Source organism: Amblyomma maculatum, chromosome 1 (assembly GCF_055883805.1).
Source record: "Amblyomma maculatum isolate TAMU_Amacu chromosome 1, ASM5588380v1, whole genome shotgun sequence".
Taxonomy (NCBI): domain Eukaryota; kingdom Metazoa; phylum Arthropoda; class Arachnida; order Ixodida; family Ixodidae; genus Amblyomma; species Amblyomma maculatum.
This window is the reverse complement of record NC_139344.1, coordinates 222,597,953-222,616,472: the sequence shown is the minus strand read 5'-3', so window position 1 is coordinate 222,616,472 and position 18,520 is coordinate 222,597,953. Positions and strand designations below refer to the sequence as shown.

General features: G+C 43.7%; 1 protein-coding gene across 3 annotated transcripts in view; it reads right to left on the bottom strand.

Annotated features, from left to right (window-relative positions):
- Positions 1-1,250: 1,250 nt before the first annotated feature.
- Positions 1,251-18,520, bottom strand: part of LOC146205702 (uncharacterized) — a 49,146-nt gene continuing 31,876 nt past the window's right edge. For all 3 annotated transcript variants that reach the window (XM_084590362.1, XM_084590361.1, XM_084590363.1), the window contains exons 2-4: positions 5,006-5,073; positions 3,369-3,862; positions 1,251-2,520 (exon numbers count right to left, since the gene is read on the bottom strand). In XM_084590362.1, the coding sequence (XP_084446488.1) occupies positions 2,308-2,520; positions 3,369-3,862; positions 5,006-5,060 (762 nt within the window). In that variant the 5' untranslated portion in view covers positions 5,061-5,073 and the 3' untranslated portion in view covers positions 1,251-2,307. The remainder of the gene's footprint in view (positions 2,521-3,368; positions 3,863-5,005; positions 5,074-18,520) is intronic.

Here is an 18,520-nt window from a genome sequence, read left to right as displayed (position 1 = left end):
CCACAATCTGCCAGCGCCGATAGCGTTCCCGTAGAAAATGGAGGGTGGCCAGAAAAATCTGTCAAGATCCTCACAAACAGTGAAATTTTCAATGGACGAATGGCTGGCTTTTTGGCATTGCTCATCCGCACCCACCCCCTGCATTCCTCCTCCCTTGTCTTCGAAGTAATGGTATTCGTCTTGACAACTCACCTGAAGTTATTCTGCACGTTGCAGGGATCAGTCGACGCGCATCGCGGGACGACAACGTAGTATTATCGCAGCAGGATTCACTTTCTCAAGCCACAACTTAACAGCCAGCACGCCCCAGATGCGAGCTTGCATCGCCAAGAAACGCTTTCGAGTCTGAAGGGCAAAATCCAACTAGATCGCAGACTCGTTTCCAGACTGATTAAAGAAGCTCCGCGAGTTTGAACCTCGCAATTTTTTTTTCTCCAAGTACTCACACTTGTACCTTGTAGTCTATATAAGAGAGCAGCTGTTTAGGCACCCGTTCCTGAATTGCGCTTCGTCGTCGGCGTAGTCGTCATAATAGAGTGCCTCAGTGCGCCCACTCCCCCGCGCATCGAGGCACCTTAATAGTCATCGGCGTAATACGCCGCCTGCCGGCCATGGCAGGTAGTAAAGCGAAAAGCCACCTGCCACGGATAGCAGCGGAGCTGATGGAAATCCCCACATTTAGGAGAAAGAGAGGGTAGCAGCGAACGGGAGACCCAAGCTGAGTGATTCGGGTTGTGTGGCGAGAGTGCATTAACAAGCTTCTTGGGCTAGTTGGTGCATACTTGAATTGGTGTAAAAAATTGGAGTTGCAATTGGAGTTGTGAGTAGCGCCTGCGTGTCGTCTTCTTTCTTGTGGTGTGCATGGTCCGACGCAATTTTTTTTCACCAATTCAAATGGCGAGAGTGGTGGAATGCGTACCCGTAATGGGGCTGCCACGGGAAGAACTTACGGGGTGGCCATCTCAGAAGGAGGTGGATATGACGAGGGCTGAAGAGTACTCATCCACAGAGTGGTGATATTAGAAGAAGGCGAACGGTGACTACAGCGAAAGCAGGAGGTCGCGGCCAGAGCGCAGGAATGCACCCTGAAAAAGAGCGAGAATGAAAGGCAGCGACAACAGCGGGCACCTACTGACCGCCAAGACCACTATAGCGGATCCTTTTTAAATCACGCATGTATTTGTCGGTATGTCGTTGCTGTTAATCTGCTGATATTGCAAAGTGAAAGAAATGCAAACTGAAGATAAATTCGAAATTTTATTAAGTACTATACAGCATCACCGGGTGACATCGAGCGCAAGTGTAATTAGGCTACAATACTGAAGTTTCCGTGTCGTGGAAACCATGACTGACCAGCTTCAAAATGGAGCTCAGTTTGCGCGAAGTCTGATGACACATGCGATGAACGCATGTTTATTTTGGTCAGAGCGTAAAGCGGCATTAAATATGTGATACTATATGAAAATCACATAGACTATAATTACATTAGATACAGCTATTCTCTGTGTCTTTATCACAGGTATCGCGTTTTCAAGTAGGCAAAACCCAACGCTATTGCAGTATTGTCCCGCTGTATGATCGCCTGCGTGATTCAGTTGCCAGCACGCGTCGCTGCCGGATTTCTGGCGCACGACGACAAATACCGCCTCGGGAAGCTCTTTTGTGCTGCGTGCAATTAAGAAGCGATAGTAATCATTCATCTACAGGACACAGTAAATCACCGTTTCGTGGTGAAAGCAGGCTGCACGTCGTTGTGCTAAGAGATCTAGTTTTGCGGGATTGCTTATGTATTCGCCGCGCTGCGGGACCAACAACTCTCATTTGGCTACCGGTTTGGCGTATAGAGTTAGTCCCAGGCTGATCAGAAAGGTTGTTCATAAAGCTCCTTTGGGCAGGTTGCAAGCGTTCTGCGGAAGTTAAAGGTGCTGTGCCACTCTTTGTCTAAAGGTGGCGAACTGTTCAAGGTACTGCGGGTTTTATACAGCCTTTATCATAACATAAGCTCATGTCCGCCACTTCAGCCGCGCATGCGGGTACTTCGGACGAAGTGGTGAGTTGGCGCGCGCACCAACAACAGTGTAATGCCCAGCTTAAAACATAACCACACGAAACTCGTATTACTCGGCTTGACGATTAAGTGAACCAGCACGAAAAGAGCGGTACCTCGTCGCCCTCCCCCTCCCCCACGTGTTTCCATCACCGCCCAAAGTGTTGAGCGCGTAGTCGGGAGGCCGTTTTGCTGCCGACTGCGCGCTCCACCGTGACATCCCCGCTCCCTCTCCTGCGTGGGCCGCAGCAGGGCACGACCTAGCGCTTGCGGAACTCATTGAGCGAGGTGAGCTTGCTGCCGAGGTCCTTCATGGCCTCGTTGATGGCCATCGCTCCGTCGGTCTCCAACAGCTGGATGATGCGACCCTTGTTGGCGTTGACTGCCCAGTTGAGGATGCTTCGCAGCGCCCAGTTGAGCAGGAAGGACGCGCCAGTCGCCCGGGTAATTCGTATGTCGCTCAGTTGAACCACCTGCAAAGCGACGCGCGTTCTTCGTCAGAGACACGGCCACACACCGGGGCCGGGCAAGGGACGCAACGGGGAGCACAGAGCGGTATAGCATGGGCTAGGGAAGGGGTTCGCTCTCTGGCTACTTGCAGCTGTCATTACCGCACAACTGGCATCAGAATCCTTCGAATACTGTCGACTTGGTTTGTTTTAAAATGTCGCAGTGTGTAGGGGGTTTCGAACGCAATGAAGACGAGCGACCAAGCACAGAATCTGTTTTCTTTCTAGTGTGACTCCACCTTGTTTTGGGCGTTGCTTGTCCGGTGCAAACAATGCCAGTACAAGCTTTGCGACCCATGTTATGGCAAACTGAGGCTACGAAAAACATGTTCGCGAGCCAATCAAACGCGTCATTCGTTCCTATCAAAGAAATGCTTTCAATCACGAACGGTTCCCTGGGGGACTTGAGCTGCAGCCCGGGAGAACTAAAGAAGAGGCTTTTCTAGGCTAGTCGAAGTCATGCAGCGAATAGCTCGAGTTTGGAGGAACTCGCTTCTTTTTTCGGTGTCATCACCAGTTTCCATACAGAGCAGCTGGTCTAGTCAACCTGACTGTCGGTCATACATTATAGCACCAGCACTGGCTGGGCGCCGCCATGTCCTTCTGGATTCTTGTATACTGAACTTTGGGTCAACAGAGCATAAACCTAAACGTGATGTTCGAGACGTGACGTCATCGTACTTTGAGTGCAGCTTTATTTCTGACATAAAGCGTGATTAATTCCTGGCGACAGAACTCGATATTATCGTCTTTGGCGTAATGGTTTGTTTGGCGGCGCTTTCAGAGATTGCTGCTGGCACGCCGCAGCTCACCTTGAGTTTGCGAAGTGATGGCGTGCCGCTGTTATCGACGTTCATATCCATGGAGATACGCACGTCGTCCACTTTCGCGGCCAGCTTTCCTCTGAAGGGGATGAGGAGCCAAGTCCTCCTCCAGTCAGACTCTAGCGCCAGGTCGCGCGCGCCCAAGTGCACGAGCACGTCGAACGAGGAGTCACCGAAGCGGAAGGTGCAGTTGTCGCTACGATACACCGAGTTGACTCCGTACAGCATCGCATTGGAGAGCACGAAGCCATTGTACTGCAGAGTGCCCAACGACGCCGGTGATATCTTTGCCTGGATGGTCTCGCTCGTCTGCACTTCCTCGAGGATCTGGTCAACGAAGTCGTTGGCGTCGTTGATGTCCTCCTCAATGTCTTCTTGGGCGGGCTTAGTGGTCTGAGCAGGAGTCGTCACTCCGGCATCCGCCGATACGGACGGCGATGGTGCCGGCTGGTCCCCGGCGAAGTTCGGTGTTGTTGGCTCCTCTGGGTGCAGACAGATAAAAACAACTTTGTAATGTCACACCGAATCTGGTGCTCCTAACAGCATTCCGTTCCAGAAACACGGTGTTGAGTATGGTTCAGTGATCCGTGAAAGGCCCCAGAAAAGGCGTATATGGAAAGAGTGTGAGCGTTAAAAACTCTTTTCGGACAGCATCAAAGAGGGAGAGTTTACTTTAAGGGGCCCAGAGGACGACCTAAGAAGATGTGGCAAGACATTTAAGGGAGAATGCGTCGGTGATAGGGTGAAGTGGAGAGGGCGCTCGTCATAAACCGTCACTTCGTATATATAGTGGTGCAAAAGAAGCCGAGGAGGAGCCGTCCAACGCTCCAGAAATCGGCCGTCTTCAGCAATCAATGAAGAGGCAACGGTTGATGCAATTGAAGTTACTCCAGTACCTAAATAAACCGCAGTTCAGGAACAGCGTGCGATTACGACCGACATATGCATCACAGTCGCAGTGACTTGTTTTACCCTAAAAGGATCTGCCCGTGGATGTACCCATTAATAATGGAATACGTTGCTCACAGCAGCGGAGGTCTACAGTTGCCCGCATCCGCCTCGTGTGCTGGATTTGCGAGGTTTGCTTTCCAGTGACTTTTGGGTATTGACCGGTGATAGAATAACCACGACCCTGTGCTCGGCTTATCTGGGGTGAAATGTTTGCGAAACGGGTCTTTCACACCCCCTTGAGTAAAAAGCGAAACATATTTTGCCACGAAACTCTTTGGTCAAATCTTCGTCATCGTCATCGCATCCACAGCTGCCGAAAAAAGCATTATTTCGCTACTCTTGAACTGCAAAGGGTACAGCGCCGAAGCTTGGATGATCTTGCAGCCGTGTAAATCTACGCATGGCGGCAGTATAGTGGCTGAGCTTCGAGAATCACGACATTTCACCCCATAAATGCGAACCTTGCACACCTAATGGATGATCGCAAGTGACACGGTAAGGTATTTTGGAGGGATAAGGAAAATAAAGCACCAGTATGCGGAGAAGCGAGGCTGTGTTCGCTAGTAAGAAACCAAAAGCAACATACACGTTGGGAAGTTCGTACTCATTTGTAAGAAATGGAAGGCATTAGGCAACGCAAATTGGTTTTGTGCGAGCCAAGAACACTGAATTACCTTGGCAGAGAACAGCGGCCACTAGCCAGCTCAGGAGAATCGCTCGTAGAATCATGGTTCTTTAGAAACTGAAAAAAAGAAAGAAAACAGAAAGAGGAATCAGAAGGCATCGTACGTTTCTGGCTTGTGACCTGCGAAGTCACTTCAAGTGGAAGTCTAACGTGAAGTTGAGCTGCTTGGTTCGCTACTTACGAAATTTACGCTAATAAACGCGACGAAAAGAGTCTGACAACACGAATGCTACTGACGACTGAAAGTCTACTGCGAGCGACGCAATAAATCGGGAGCGTTTAGAGCACAACTGCACGACAGCGAAGATAGTGGACATGAAAGACCAAAAATAGCTGAATGTACGTCATGGTGACCGCATATTTATCGAGGCATGCAATCACTTCCGCCATCCTGCTAGCAGGGGGATTGTATACTTTAATAAATAGGCATGGCGTGATTTCAATTGTTTTTGGCGTTTCATGTAATTGCCTTTGTGCTATTTGCTCTGAATGCTCCCTATTAATTGCAACGCTCGCAATAGACCTTCAATATATAGTGGTGATAGTATTGTCTGCATCTCTTCGCCCCTTCGCTTCTAATTTTATACAACATTTGACGTCAATTTATAAAAGATTGCTGGCTCAGGTGGAAGTGTTTCGTCAACAGTAAATGCAACCGCTCCGTAGTATCATCGCGTGGCGGTGCCGCACAGGCAAGCGCACCGGTGCGAACGACTAACGACGGATCCAGGCTGGCATGTGAACGAATGACATTTCGCAGCGCGAACCTGTGCCCACGTACAGGATAGTTGTCAGCAGCGCTAGGAGCGGTAGCGCCGCGGGCGGAGATCATAATGCATGTTGTCCTCGTCCGAGCAAGTTTAAACAGCGCAGATAAGAGATAAGGCATCTGCAATACCACCAATAATCCCAAACACGGTAGAAGTTCTCACCCGTGATCATGACCTCTCCACGTTGATCTGATAGCGTCTCGCATAGCAAACAAAGCGATAAGGGCGTTTGACGGTGACGATGTGCAAGGAACATGAAAACCGAACATATCAGCTTTGCGGGAATGTAGTGTGTATTGCGCGCTACTTGTAGCGATGACATCTGTTGGTATCGTATAACTTGTATTAAAATCCATTTATGTACTGGCGCAACTAATGCAAACCGAAGAGGCATTTTTTTTTTTTTTTTTGGGGGGGGGGGGGGGGGGGGTATTGGGCGCTCTCATGTAGTAACAGCGCGCCATTTGCGGGATTATTTTAGTAAAAAATGCCGTCATGTCTCATCCCTGTATGGTATTCGTAAACTCAGACATGCATCACTTTAAAATTGGTCTATTATTCAATGATATGCTCCTGACGTCTACGTCTCACCCTTGCCACTAATCTCGCAGTTGTCGGAAAACGATGAATTAATTTTACCAACTGTAGACAGTCGTTAACGTAAAACTGTAGTAGCTGTGGGCATGCAAAACACTCTGCCTCTGGCATCCCGCAGATCACCTAACTCGAAGCTTCTCGTCTTGAAATAAAAGCTTTGAAGTGCAAAAAAAAAAAAAAAAAAAAAAAGGACTAGGTGAAAGGAGAAATGGAAGAATCGGCGATTTTGATGTAGCATTAAAAATTATAAAAAAAATTGAAACAACACTAACACACACAACCACAAAAGATAGACGACCGACGTGACACAACCGCTTGTGTCACGTCGGTCGTCTATCTTTTGTGGTTGTGTGTTTTAGCGCTGTTTCAAATTTTTTCCTATGGTCAAAATGAACCAACTCGCCCAAAAAGAAGTGTTAATGCAGCATTAAAAAGTTTGCTTTCGAAACGTTTTACTGTATTTCTTATTCATTTCTATTATATGTTTTAACCACTCCCTCTGTAATGACGTAGGACGTTTTGTCGGGCTAGTGACTGGGCGCTTTTTTTAGAAGGTCCCAAATTTTTAAAGAAACATAACTCGCTTTAGGTTTATTTTACCTCTGGAACTATATTAGGTTCTATGGTGTTTATAGGACCGTTTGTGCGTTATGCTTGAGCAATGTTTCATGCCAGGTGACTTGTCTTCGCTCATTGAAGAAAGATATGCATCAGCCCTTACTTTCTTGCACCTGAATATGCAGTCAGCTCGAAATAAGAGCGATGAATTTTGTGCCTTTCTAGAACAATTTCAGTATGATTTCACGGTCATCATGATGTCTGAAACGTCGTATAGTGACGCCAGTGATGTTATTCATCTTCATGGTTACAGTCCAGTAATTCTGAATCGGCAATGTAAACGCGATGTTGGTGTTTGTTTATATTTTAAGTGTGGAAATAGCTACGAAATTATGAATGACTTATCACTGACTACCGATCGTTATGAAGGTATTTGTATAGCGTGGTAACTTTGTGTTCTCTGTCATGTATAGGCCACCTGAGGGTGACATAAACCAGTTCTTCGCTTACATAGATTGGGTGTTTTCCTGTGTAAATGAGCGTAAATACACAATGGTTCTTAGCGGTGACTTTTACATCGACATACTTTCTTGCAATGCAAAACGAAACGAGTTCTTAATGATCCTTGATTCACATTCTTTTAACAACGTAGAAACCCCCACATGCATTACTGCGAATAGTGCAACGGCGATTGACCTATTTATTACAAATACTCCCGATAATAATTTACTAATGGTACTTTAATTGCAGCAATTAGGGACCATTTACCTATATTTCTCGTCGCCGATTCAAAACGTATGCCCACAAAAAATTACAGGCAAACTTTTATTGTTCAGGATATTACAGAAAATACCCTTCAGCTGTTTCGAAATGAAATAGCCATCACACACTGGGATGACTTGCTACGTTATTCTTCGCCCAATGAGGCGTATGACCGTTTTATTTCCCTGTTTTGTTCAATATACAAAAAACATTTTCCATACAAAGTATTAAAGAAACCAAAACATGCGCGAAAGTCTTGGATCACAACTAAATTGCTAAAAATGATACAGAAGAAAACAAGGTTGTATCACAATTTCCTTGCAGGTCGTGACCCAGAAGTTTTAAAAGATTTTAAAAAGTATCCAAATTTAAAGTGTTTGAAACAGGCAAAGCGCGATTAATATGCACATCTATTCGATGTAATTACGGATTCTAAACAAGCTTGGAAGAAACTTAGATCAGTTCTGCCTTCTAGGCATCAGACAGGAATTTTGCAAATAAAAATAGATGGACAACAATACGAGGAAAAAGGTCTTAGAAAAAATTTTGATGATTATTTTTTATTATTAGTTTTGAGCCCTTATAATTCTCACGCCCTACAGTATTTATCTGCCCCGGTGGAACATTCCGTATTTTTAAAACCTACTGATGCGTGCGAGGTGTTCAATTTATTCTGTTCTCTGAAAAAAAAAAAAAAAAAAGCAATTGCACGGATATAGACGGAATAAAAATGCAGCCGGTTAGCTTTGTGATTGATCTTATTGCCCCATACCTAACACAAGTTTTGTATATCGGTGTATTTCCTGAGCAACTCAAGAATGCTAAAGTGAGAGCAGTGTACAAAAGCGGAGAAAAAGATAACTTAGAAAAATATAGGCCTATCTCAATGTTACCAATATTTTGAAAACCTTTAGAGAAAATAGTATTTATAAGACTCACTACTTTCTTTGACGCTAATTCTATTATTATTCTATTATTATATCATCGCAATATGGCTTCCTGTCAGGTCGATCTACTGAGACAGCTCTACTTCATCAAAAAGAACTAATTTTAGGTAATATTGAAAAGAGACAACTAACGCTAGGACTATTGGTAACTTTTTCCAAGGCGTTTGACAGAATCAGTCACAATATATTACTAGAGAAATTGTCTTGCTATGGTATTCGTGGTACCTCTTTTAATCTCGTTAAAAGCTACTTGACAGATCGATATCAAGCAATATATATTGGAAATGAAATGTCCTCACTGCAAAAAAATAAGCATGGCGTACCTCAGGGGAGTATTCTGGGCCCACTGTTTTTCAATGCTTACGTTAATGACCTTGTATCTGTAGATACAAGATCTGTAGATCACCAATCCCACACGTCGCACATCGAGCACCGCAAACATTCTTGATTTATTACTAACAAATAATCCTGATATTTGTTCAGACATAATTCATTTAGACGGCATTTCTGATCACGACGTAATAACAGGGCGCATTACCGGTTCCTTTAACGAAAGGAAAACTACTGTTAAACAAATCAGATGTTACAACAGAGCTAATTATGAAAGAATTAACACTGAATTAGATTATTTCGCTGTCCAGTTCAAAAATCAATATTTATTACGCACTGTTGAGCAAAATTGGGGTTTATTCAAAACTACCCTTACTAACCTTATCGACAACTTTGTGCCTCTTACGTCCATTAGATGTAGCAGCAATACACCATGGTTTAATCACAAGCTGCGGCGTATGAATAACAAAAAAAGGCGACTTTATCGGCAGGCCAAAAAAGATGGTATAGTTTAGGCACGTGGGAAAGGTATAAGAAATGCGACAGAGAATACCAGTTGTTATTAAAATCCACTCGACGTCAGTTTTTCAATCATGACTTATCCTCTCTATCAACCAACAACCCTCGAAAATTTTGGCGCATCATAAATCCTAGCTTTCACCCTGACATTTTGCTTTCCAACAGTAACGGCGTCATAATCAATGAATCCGATTGTGCTCAGGTTCTTAACGTTACCTTCTCATCAGTTTTTACCAACGAAGACATTAGCTCATCTGCTATCTTAATTACATTTCATGACATCTGCATGCCTGACATAGTTATTAACGAAGCAGGTATTTCAGTTTTATTAAACAATCTCAAAATTACAAGTAGCTCGGATCACCTTGGCTTTCACAATAAGATACTAAAAAATACATCTAGAAGCATCTCCGCTATCTTGTCCTGTTTATTCTCGCAGTCGTTATCGAACGGACTAATTCCTAATGACTGGCGTGCAGCAAAGGTAATCAGTTCAGTTCAGTTGTTCAGTCATGTCCGACTCTTCGTGACCCTATTGACCATGTCACGCCACGCTTTCCGGTCTCTCACTATCTTCCTAACATCACATAATTTCATCTGCAGTGCCTCGAGGATGCCATCTAACCATCGCGTTCGCTGCCTACCCCTTCTCCGGCGACCCTCAACCTTTCCCAACATCAAATCTTTCTCCAGCGACTCCTCTCTTCTCATCAGATGACCAAAGTAGCTGAGCTTTAACTTTAGAATTTGACCCTCCAATGAGCAGTCAGGGTTTATGGTCGACAATATTGACTGATTTGATCTTCTGGCAGTCCAAGGAACTCTCAAGAGTCTTCTCCAGCACCACAATTCAAACGCGTCAATTCTTCGGCGGTCAGCCTTTTTCACAGTCCAACTCTCGCATCCATACATCACAACTGGAAAGACCATAGCACGAGTTATACGGATCTTGGTTGGCAGACTAATGTCTCTGCTCTTTACTAGGCGGTCAAGGCTAACCATTGCTCTCTTTCCCAGAAGCAGGCGTCTCCTAATTTCATGGCTGCAGTCTCCTTCCGAAGTAATCTTGGAGCCCAAGAAGAAAAATCTGTCACAGCTTCCACTTCTTGTCCCTTGATGCTCCAGGACTTGATAGGGCAAGACGCCATGATCTTTGTCTTTTTAATGTTCAGTTTAAGCCCAAACTTCTCACTCTCTTCTTGTACGCGCATCAGAAGTCTCTTGAGTTCCGCTTCACTTTCTGCCATTAAAGTGGTATCATCCGCATATCTAAGGTTGTTGATACGTTTTCCAGCAATCTTCACTCCAGCTGAAGACTCGTCCAGACCAGCCTTCCTCATGATGCCCTCTGCATATAGGTTAAATAGGCAGGGCGACAGTATGCAGCCTTGCCTCACTCCTTTCTCAATCGGAAACCAATCAGTAAGACCATGCCCAGTTCTGACTGTGGCCTCTTGCCCTTCAAGCAGGTTCCTGAGGAGACAGATGAGGTGAATTGGAACTCCCATCTCTTGGAGAGCTTGCCACAATCTGCTGTGATCTACGCAGTCAAACGCTTTCGCATAGTCAATAAAGCAGAAGTAGATGGGTTTCTGGAACTCTCTTGCTTTTTCCATGATCCAGCGAAGGTTGGCAACTTGGTCTCTAGTTCCTCTGCCCTTGCGAAACCCAGCTTGCACGTCCGGAAGCTCCCGATCCACATACTGCTGCAGCCTACCTTGGAGGATTTTCAACATCACCTTGCTAGCATGCGAAATAAGCGCGATCGTGCGGTAGTTGGAACAATCTTTGGCACTGCCTTTCTTTGGAATGGGGATGTAAACTGACCTCCTCCAATCCTGTGGCCACTGCAGGGTTGTCCAAATCTTCTGACATAATGTATGCAGAATGTTAACAGCGTCATGGTTGAGGTTTTGAAGCAACTCAGCTGGAATTGTATCAATTCCGCTGGCTTTGTTCTTAGCAAGGCTGGCTAAGGTCCATTCAACTTCACTCTTCAGGATGCCCGGCTCGAGATCAGTGAGCACAACCGTCTTATGTTGGGTTTGCACATTCGGGTCCTTCTTGTACAGTTCTTCTGTGTATTCCTGCCACCTCTTCTTTATCTCTGCGGCTTCAGTGAGGTCCTTGCCTCGTTTGTCCTTTATCACGCCCATCTTAGCACAGAAGCTTCCTTTGATACCTTTGTCTTATACAGAGCTCTTGTGTTCCTTAATTGGCTGTTGTCCTCAACTGCTTGGCACTGTATGTTCAGGAAGGCATTCTTATCTCTCCTTGCTATTTTCTGAAAGTCCGCATTGAGAACCTTGTATCTTTCTCTTTCCCCCATAACTTTTGCCATCCTCCTTTCCTCAGCTATTTGCAAAGCCTCTTCAGATAACCATTTTGCTTTCTTGCATTTCTTTTGCTTTGGAACTACCTTAGCAGCAACTTCTTGTATTATATCACGAACATCAGTCCACATCTCTTCGGGCTCTTTGTCTTCTAGATCTAATTCTTGAAATCGATTCCTCACTTCCACAGCATATTCTAATGGAACTTGATCCAGATTATACCTGAAAGGCCTTCTAGTTTTCTGCGTTTTTCTCAATCGAAGCTTAATCTTGGCAACAAGAAGCTGATGATCGGTGCCACAATCGGCCCCAGGCCTTGTTTTTACTGCTTGTATAGCGCTTCTCCATCTCTGTCGGCAAATAATATAATCGATCTGATTCCTGTACAGACCGTCCGGCGAAGCCCATGGGTACAGGCGCCTCTTGTGCTGTTGAAAATGAGTATTCGCTATGGTCAGGTTGTTTTCTTGACAAAACTCTACTAGCCTCTGCCCAGCTTCATTTGGCTCACCAAGACCGAACTTGCCTGTAATTCCGGATATTTCTTCACTCCCTACCTTAGCATTCCAGTCTCCTATGAGAAAAACGACGTCTGATGATGGAGTGCGGTCTAAAAGGCATTGTAGGTCCGCATAAAATCTCTCAACGTCAGCTTCTTCAGCAGTAGTGGTCGGTGCATAGACTTGGATAACTGTTATGTTGAAAGGGTGACTTTGGATCCGAAGTGAAACCATTCGGTCGTTTTTGGGGTTGTACCCTAGCACTGTTTTGCCCATTCTTCTGTTTACTATGAGAGCGACCCCATTCCTTCTCTTGGATTCGTGCCCACAATAAAAGACATAATGGTCGCTGGAGTTAAATTCTCCCATTCCGATCCACTTGAGCTCGCTGATACCCAAGATATCAATGTTCAATCTGTCCATTTCTCGCTTGACGATATCCAGTTTACCTTGCGTCATAGATCTTACATTCCATGTTGCTATGTGATACATCTCCTTGCAACATCGGACTTTCCGGTCGCTTCCCGACACATCCACAACTGAGCGTCCTTTTGGCTTTAGCCCAGCCGCTTCATTCGTCCTGGAGCTACTAGGAATCGCCCTTTGTTCATCCCCAGTAACATATGGGACGCCTTCCAACCTGGGGGGCTCATCTTCCGGCGCCATATCATTAATAGTATTGTGACTGGCCATAGGGTTTTCTTGGCAGGAAATACTGGAGTGGGTTGCCATTACCTTCTCCAGTGAATCACATTTTGTCAGGACTCTCTGCCGTGACCTGTCTATCTTGGGTGGCCCTACACAGCAGAGCTCACGACTTCATCAAGCCCCTCCGCCACGATAAGGCAGTGATCCATGAAGGGGAGCAAAGGTAATACCTATATTCAAATCAGGTGATCGTTCCTCCCCACTTAACTATCGACCCATCTCGTTAACCAGCAACTTTTGCAAACTTCTAGAGCATATCATTCATAGCCAAGTCATTAACTACCTCGAAGATCATAACATTATTTTCAAATATCAGCACGGTTTTCGCAAGGGTTTTTCATGTGACACTCAACTAGCTGGCTTTGTTAATGACTTACAATCATCACTTAACGCAGGCTTTCAGGTCGACGCAGTTTTTCTGGATTTTTCAAAAGCATTCGATCGGGTCCCTCATCACAGACTTTTACTAAAACTAGCACAGCTTAACATCCACCCTAATGTGCTCGCCTGGATTAAGGACTTTCTTTCTTCTAGATCTCAGTATACCTCAGTTAATAATTCTAACTCTTCTTCGATTTATGTGACATCTGGTGTACCCCAAGGAAGTGTGCTTGGTCCTTTGCTTTTTCTAATCTATATTAATGATTTACCTGCCTGTGTAACATCTAGAGTTCGTCTTTTCGCAGATGACTGCGTAATTTACCGTAACATTATTAATGACAGTGATCGCCAATTCCTACAATCGGACCTGAACGCAGTAAGCTGATGGTGCTCAACCTGGTTAATGACTTTAAACGTTTCTAAAACTAAACTTATATCTTTCACCCGTCGTACCGCTCGCATTTCAACCACTTACATGCTCAATGACAATGCTGTTGAACTAACAAACACTTACAAATACCTTGGCGTGCACTTTCAGTTTGATCTAACATGGCATCACCATATCGACCTCACCCTAGCTGCTGCTAACCGTTCACTTGGTCTTCTTAAACGTACTCTCAAACACGCTCCTATCCATGTTAAAAAACTTGCTTATATCACTCTAATACGCCCTAAAATTGAATATGCTGCGGCTATTTGGGACCCTGATCAAGCCTATGTTATCACCAACATCGAATCCTTGCAGAACCGTGCTGTGCGTTTTATTTTTTCAGACTACTCACCTTTCACTAGCGTCACAGCATTAAAACAACGTGCTGAACTGGAAGACTTATCATGTCGTCGTAAACACGCTCGGTTAACACTTTTCCATAAGCTTTATCACCATCCACTACTGCGCAGTGATTTGTTTCAGTCACCTGATGTCATTTTTCCACGACTTGATCATGCTTTCAAAGTTAAACGCGCCAAGTGTCATTTCTCATCTTATGCCAATTCATTCATACCTCGCACTATCATTGAATGGAATAACTTGCCATCGCACATCGCTACAGAAACTAACATAAAAAAATTCCAAGAGCTACTTCGCTGTGACGGAAATGTGTAGAATATTTGGTGTTGTTTTTCTTTCCTCTTTTGATGTTATATAACGGTTCTTATTGTAATTGTTGCTAATTGCATCGTGTTTTTTTTTTAAATTGTATCCCCCCCCCCCCCTATGTAATACCCTCCTTTGGAAGGCCTTTAGGGGTAACCTGAATAAATAAATAAATAACACCATAAATTACGTTATATATGCCCACGACACCAGTACATTTTTTACAGGAAATAATGCAAATGACCTTGTTCAAACAGCAAACATATTCTTAGACAAACTATGTAAATGGTCAAACGCAAATAGTCTAAAAATAAACTGTTCCAAATCAAAAGCAGTTCTCTTTCAAGCTAAACAAACTAATGTTCGCATTAATCAGCTGAAGTGCAACAATACTGAAATCGAAATTTCTTCCTCAGCAAAAACACTAGGAATCGTTTTTCATGAAAATATGCTATCGGATTTTCACACAGATAGCATAACAACTAAACTGTGTAAAGCATTAAGTATGTTGAGAAAAGTGCAGCACTTTTTACTCGTCCCTCAAACAATGAAGCTCTATAACACGATTTCTGCATCTCATCTGAAATATTGTCATTTGGTTTAGGGTAATGGTACCAAGAAATCAATAAATAGGTTAGTTACTTCGTAAAAACTTGCAGTTCGAGCAATTGCAAACGCTCCTTACAATTCCCCCACTACCGATCTATTCTGTAAATACAAGATTGCTAAACTTCCTACCCTCTGCGAGCATCAATTGTTAGCATCCCTGAAATCGGAAATCCATAAACATAGAACAACATTACGGGTCGCTGCCAATTTACAGATTAGCATGTCATCTCGTTCCGCCCGCCATCATGAACATTGGTACATTCCACGACCACGTACAAACTATGGTCGCCAGATGATTCAGAACACCCTGTCAAGTATACTGAACAAATACAAGTTAACGGACGAGCAGCTGCGTATTCTAACGAAGAAAAAAATATTTGAAATTACTAACCAGGACTGTACAATCTGACTGTATTTTTGAATCAATGCATATTTTCCTTCTTTTTGTTTGTTCCCATTTGTCTTAGTATGTATATTTTTTGCTAATATGAAGTGGTTGCTACTTGTTATTCTTCCCATTATATATGTGTACCGAGCTTCCCAGCTGTCGTGATTGCTGCCATGTTGTTTGGGGAGACGGGGCCAGTCAAGCTGCTATTGATACAACTTTTATCCCGTCACCCTCGTCACACCTTGTAGGTACTATACTTGTTGTAGGAAATAAACTGATACTGAAACATAGGGTAAGAGACCTAATGCTTCAATTAGTTCGATAATTCACTAAATACGTTAACTTTTTGATTCTCACTTGAGGGGATATGTTGTATTTGCAAAATTGCAGCTTGTCGTCCAAATAGTATAGCCAAGAAGAATTTTTCATTAAAAACGTTGCAGCATCATCGCAACACATCGCAACACAACGCCAGCGGGCGCATCTTCGGCGTAGATCTCTCGGCCAATGATCATTTTAATGCCAGATTGCTTGCAAAGTGACTGCGTGCATTAGGTACCGGTCTGTAAGCAAGGCCGCAGTCGAAGCGAAATTGACGACGAACTGCCGCGTGCCTGTCTGCCTCTCAGGTGATATGTCACCAAAGCGACGAAATACTGGTTGGAGCGACCTGCGTCAAACACGCTGTACTATAGTGTGTGAAGCACAGTTATGCGGGCTTTGTACGCGCGCTATAATTTTTTTTTAAAGAAAACTTTTTCTCAGATCTACTATTTGGAACATGAGCTCCAATTCTGCGAATACAACATACCCCCTAAAATGAAAATTCAAAAAAGTTTATTAACGTGTTTAGTTAATTAGCGAGCTAATTGAGGCAATCTGCTTCTTACAGCACGGTACCCGCTGTAGCCTTAGCCCCAGAGCTGAAATAAATCTAAACCTAATTACATTTGTCTTAAAATTTTGGACCTAAAAAAAAAAAAAATCCGATAAGACGACTACCGAGCCGTATGTGTTTCTTCTTAGCCTTCGTCCAAGTTTTTGCGCTAACATTTTTTATGCCAACGCCTTTGGCCCTGATAAGTAAATAAATAAATATAAAGTGCATTTGAATACCGCTATCTCCGTAAGGGCTGTTCGATGTCCACTTTCTGCTTTTGGCTTTAAAAAAGAAGGTACACATACAATTTATTTATTTATTTATCTATTTATTAATTTAATGTAAATTCATACAAAAGACCCAGCAACAATGCAGCTAAGAACAGTAACAAACACTTGGGAAATGCTGTGCAAATCATGATAGGGTTAAAACATATACAAAGCGAAAAAGTAACATGCCAAAGCTCTCTATTGATAAGGAGAGCAGTCAATAGCTTATGGTGCATGGTACAGTGATGCATCAGTTAGTCCCCGTAAATGTGTTTTAAGAGCGGCTGGAAAGCTGTTGTCATCTAATGAAACTATTGCGTTTGGGAGGCTGTTCCATTCACTTAATGTGCGTGGGAACAAATCTGAATTAGATACAGATGTCCGACAGGCAATTTCGCGTGTTTTACGGCTATGGTCTCTTCTACGGGAAATGTATGTGGGAGGTCAAGCTAAGCATCAATGGCATTTTTTTTTTTCATAATGTCGTTTAAGAAGACAAATCTGAAGAAGGTATGACGGAGCTGGTAGGGAATCCCATCCTAAATGCTTTTTTTAAGAAACTGGCACTGCTGTGACGATCATAAGTAATTAAAATGAAACATGTTGCATGATTCTGTCTCGCTTCAAGTTTCTTGATAAGGATTTTTAGTAGCTGGATCTCACACTACCGTTGCATATTCTAAAATTGAGCGCACGTTTGAGATATACAGAACTCTTTCGCGTCACTTGGTACGTTACGAAAATTTCTTTTAATGAAGTTAAGTACGCGACCAGCCTTCATTGCTATGTAATCCACATGCTTGTTCCAGGTTAAATTACAAGAAACATAAAATTAACGCCTAGGTACTTAATATCCTGATATGTGGCTATTTGATGACTACTTAAAAAGTAACTATTAGAGATGTTTACCTTTTTTCGGCTAAAACGAATATGGCAGCATTTTTTAGGTTTTAGAGTCATATTCTATTTACAGCACCATTCTATGATCCGGTTAAGGTCTGTTTGTAGATCGTTTGTATCTTCCTTATTTTCTATATTTCGATACAGCATGCAATCATCTGCATATAGCCTAACTTTAGAAGTTATACCCAAACCGATATCATTTATAAAAATTAAAAAAAGAAGTGGTCCTAGCGCAGACCCCTGCGGTACGCCAGATGTAACCGGAACATATTCCGGAACATAATCCAGAGCATATTCTTAGGCTCTTGCTTCTCGCAAATTTTGCCAACAGTTATCCTCGACCATCTTCAGAGCCTTAACTATACATTTTTTCAACTGCCTTCCTGTTGTCAGCTCTCCCATTTCAGCGTTGAAGTAAGTCCCTCACTGAAATCGCTAAAGCTACGTTTTCACTTTACTGCTGTCTCGGCATCTATTTGAACTTCCTCTAAATTGATGTTTGCGTGTCAGCTTGAGGTTTTGAAGCGAAAGCTTCATTACGCTAGGCAAAGCAGTCGTCGCGCAAGCCTCAGTTTGACCTTCAAGTAACCGTTACAGATACTACGCCTTTTCTTTGTAAACAAATGTACAGTTGAAGCGAAAGCTTCACTGCGCTAGGTATAGCCGGTATTCGCGTGGCACCAAATTTGACCTTCAAGTGACCTTGACCTAATAAGTGTGGATGTCCATGATGCCGTGGTGTCCATCCTAAAATACACAGCACCTTCTTTTCCCCAAAACCTAACTTAAACGGAGAGGCAGCCATGTGTTGTGCGATGTAAGCAAACGTTAAATGCCCCCAGGTGGCCGAAATTACTCCGTAGCCCTCCACTACGGGACCTCTTTCACTATTTCCGTTTTCACTCCCACTTTCCTCCCTTCCCTCAAGTCTGAAATATACTGCGCTTTTCC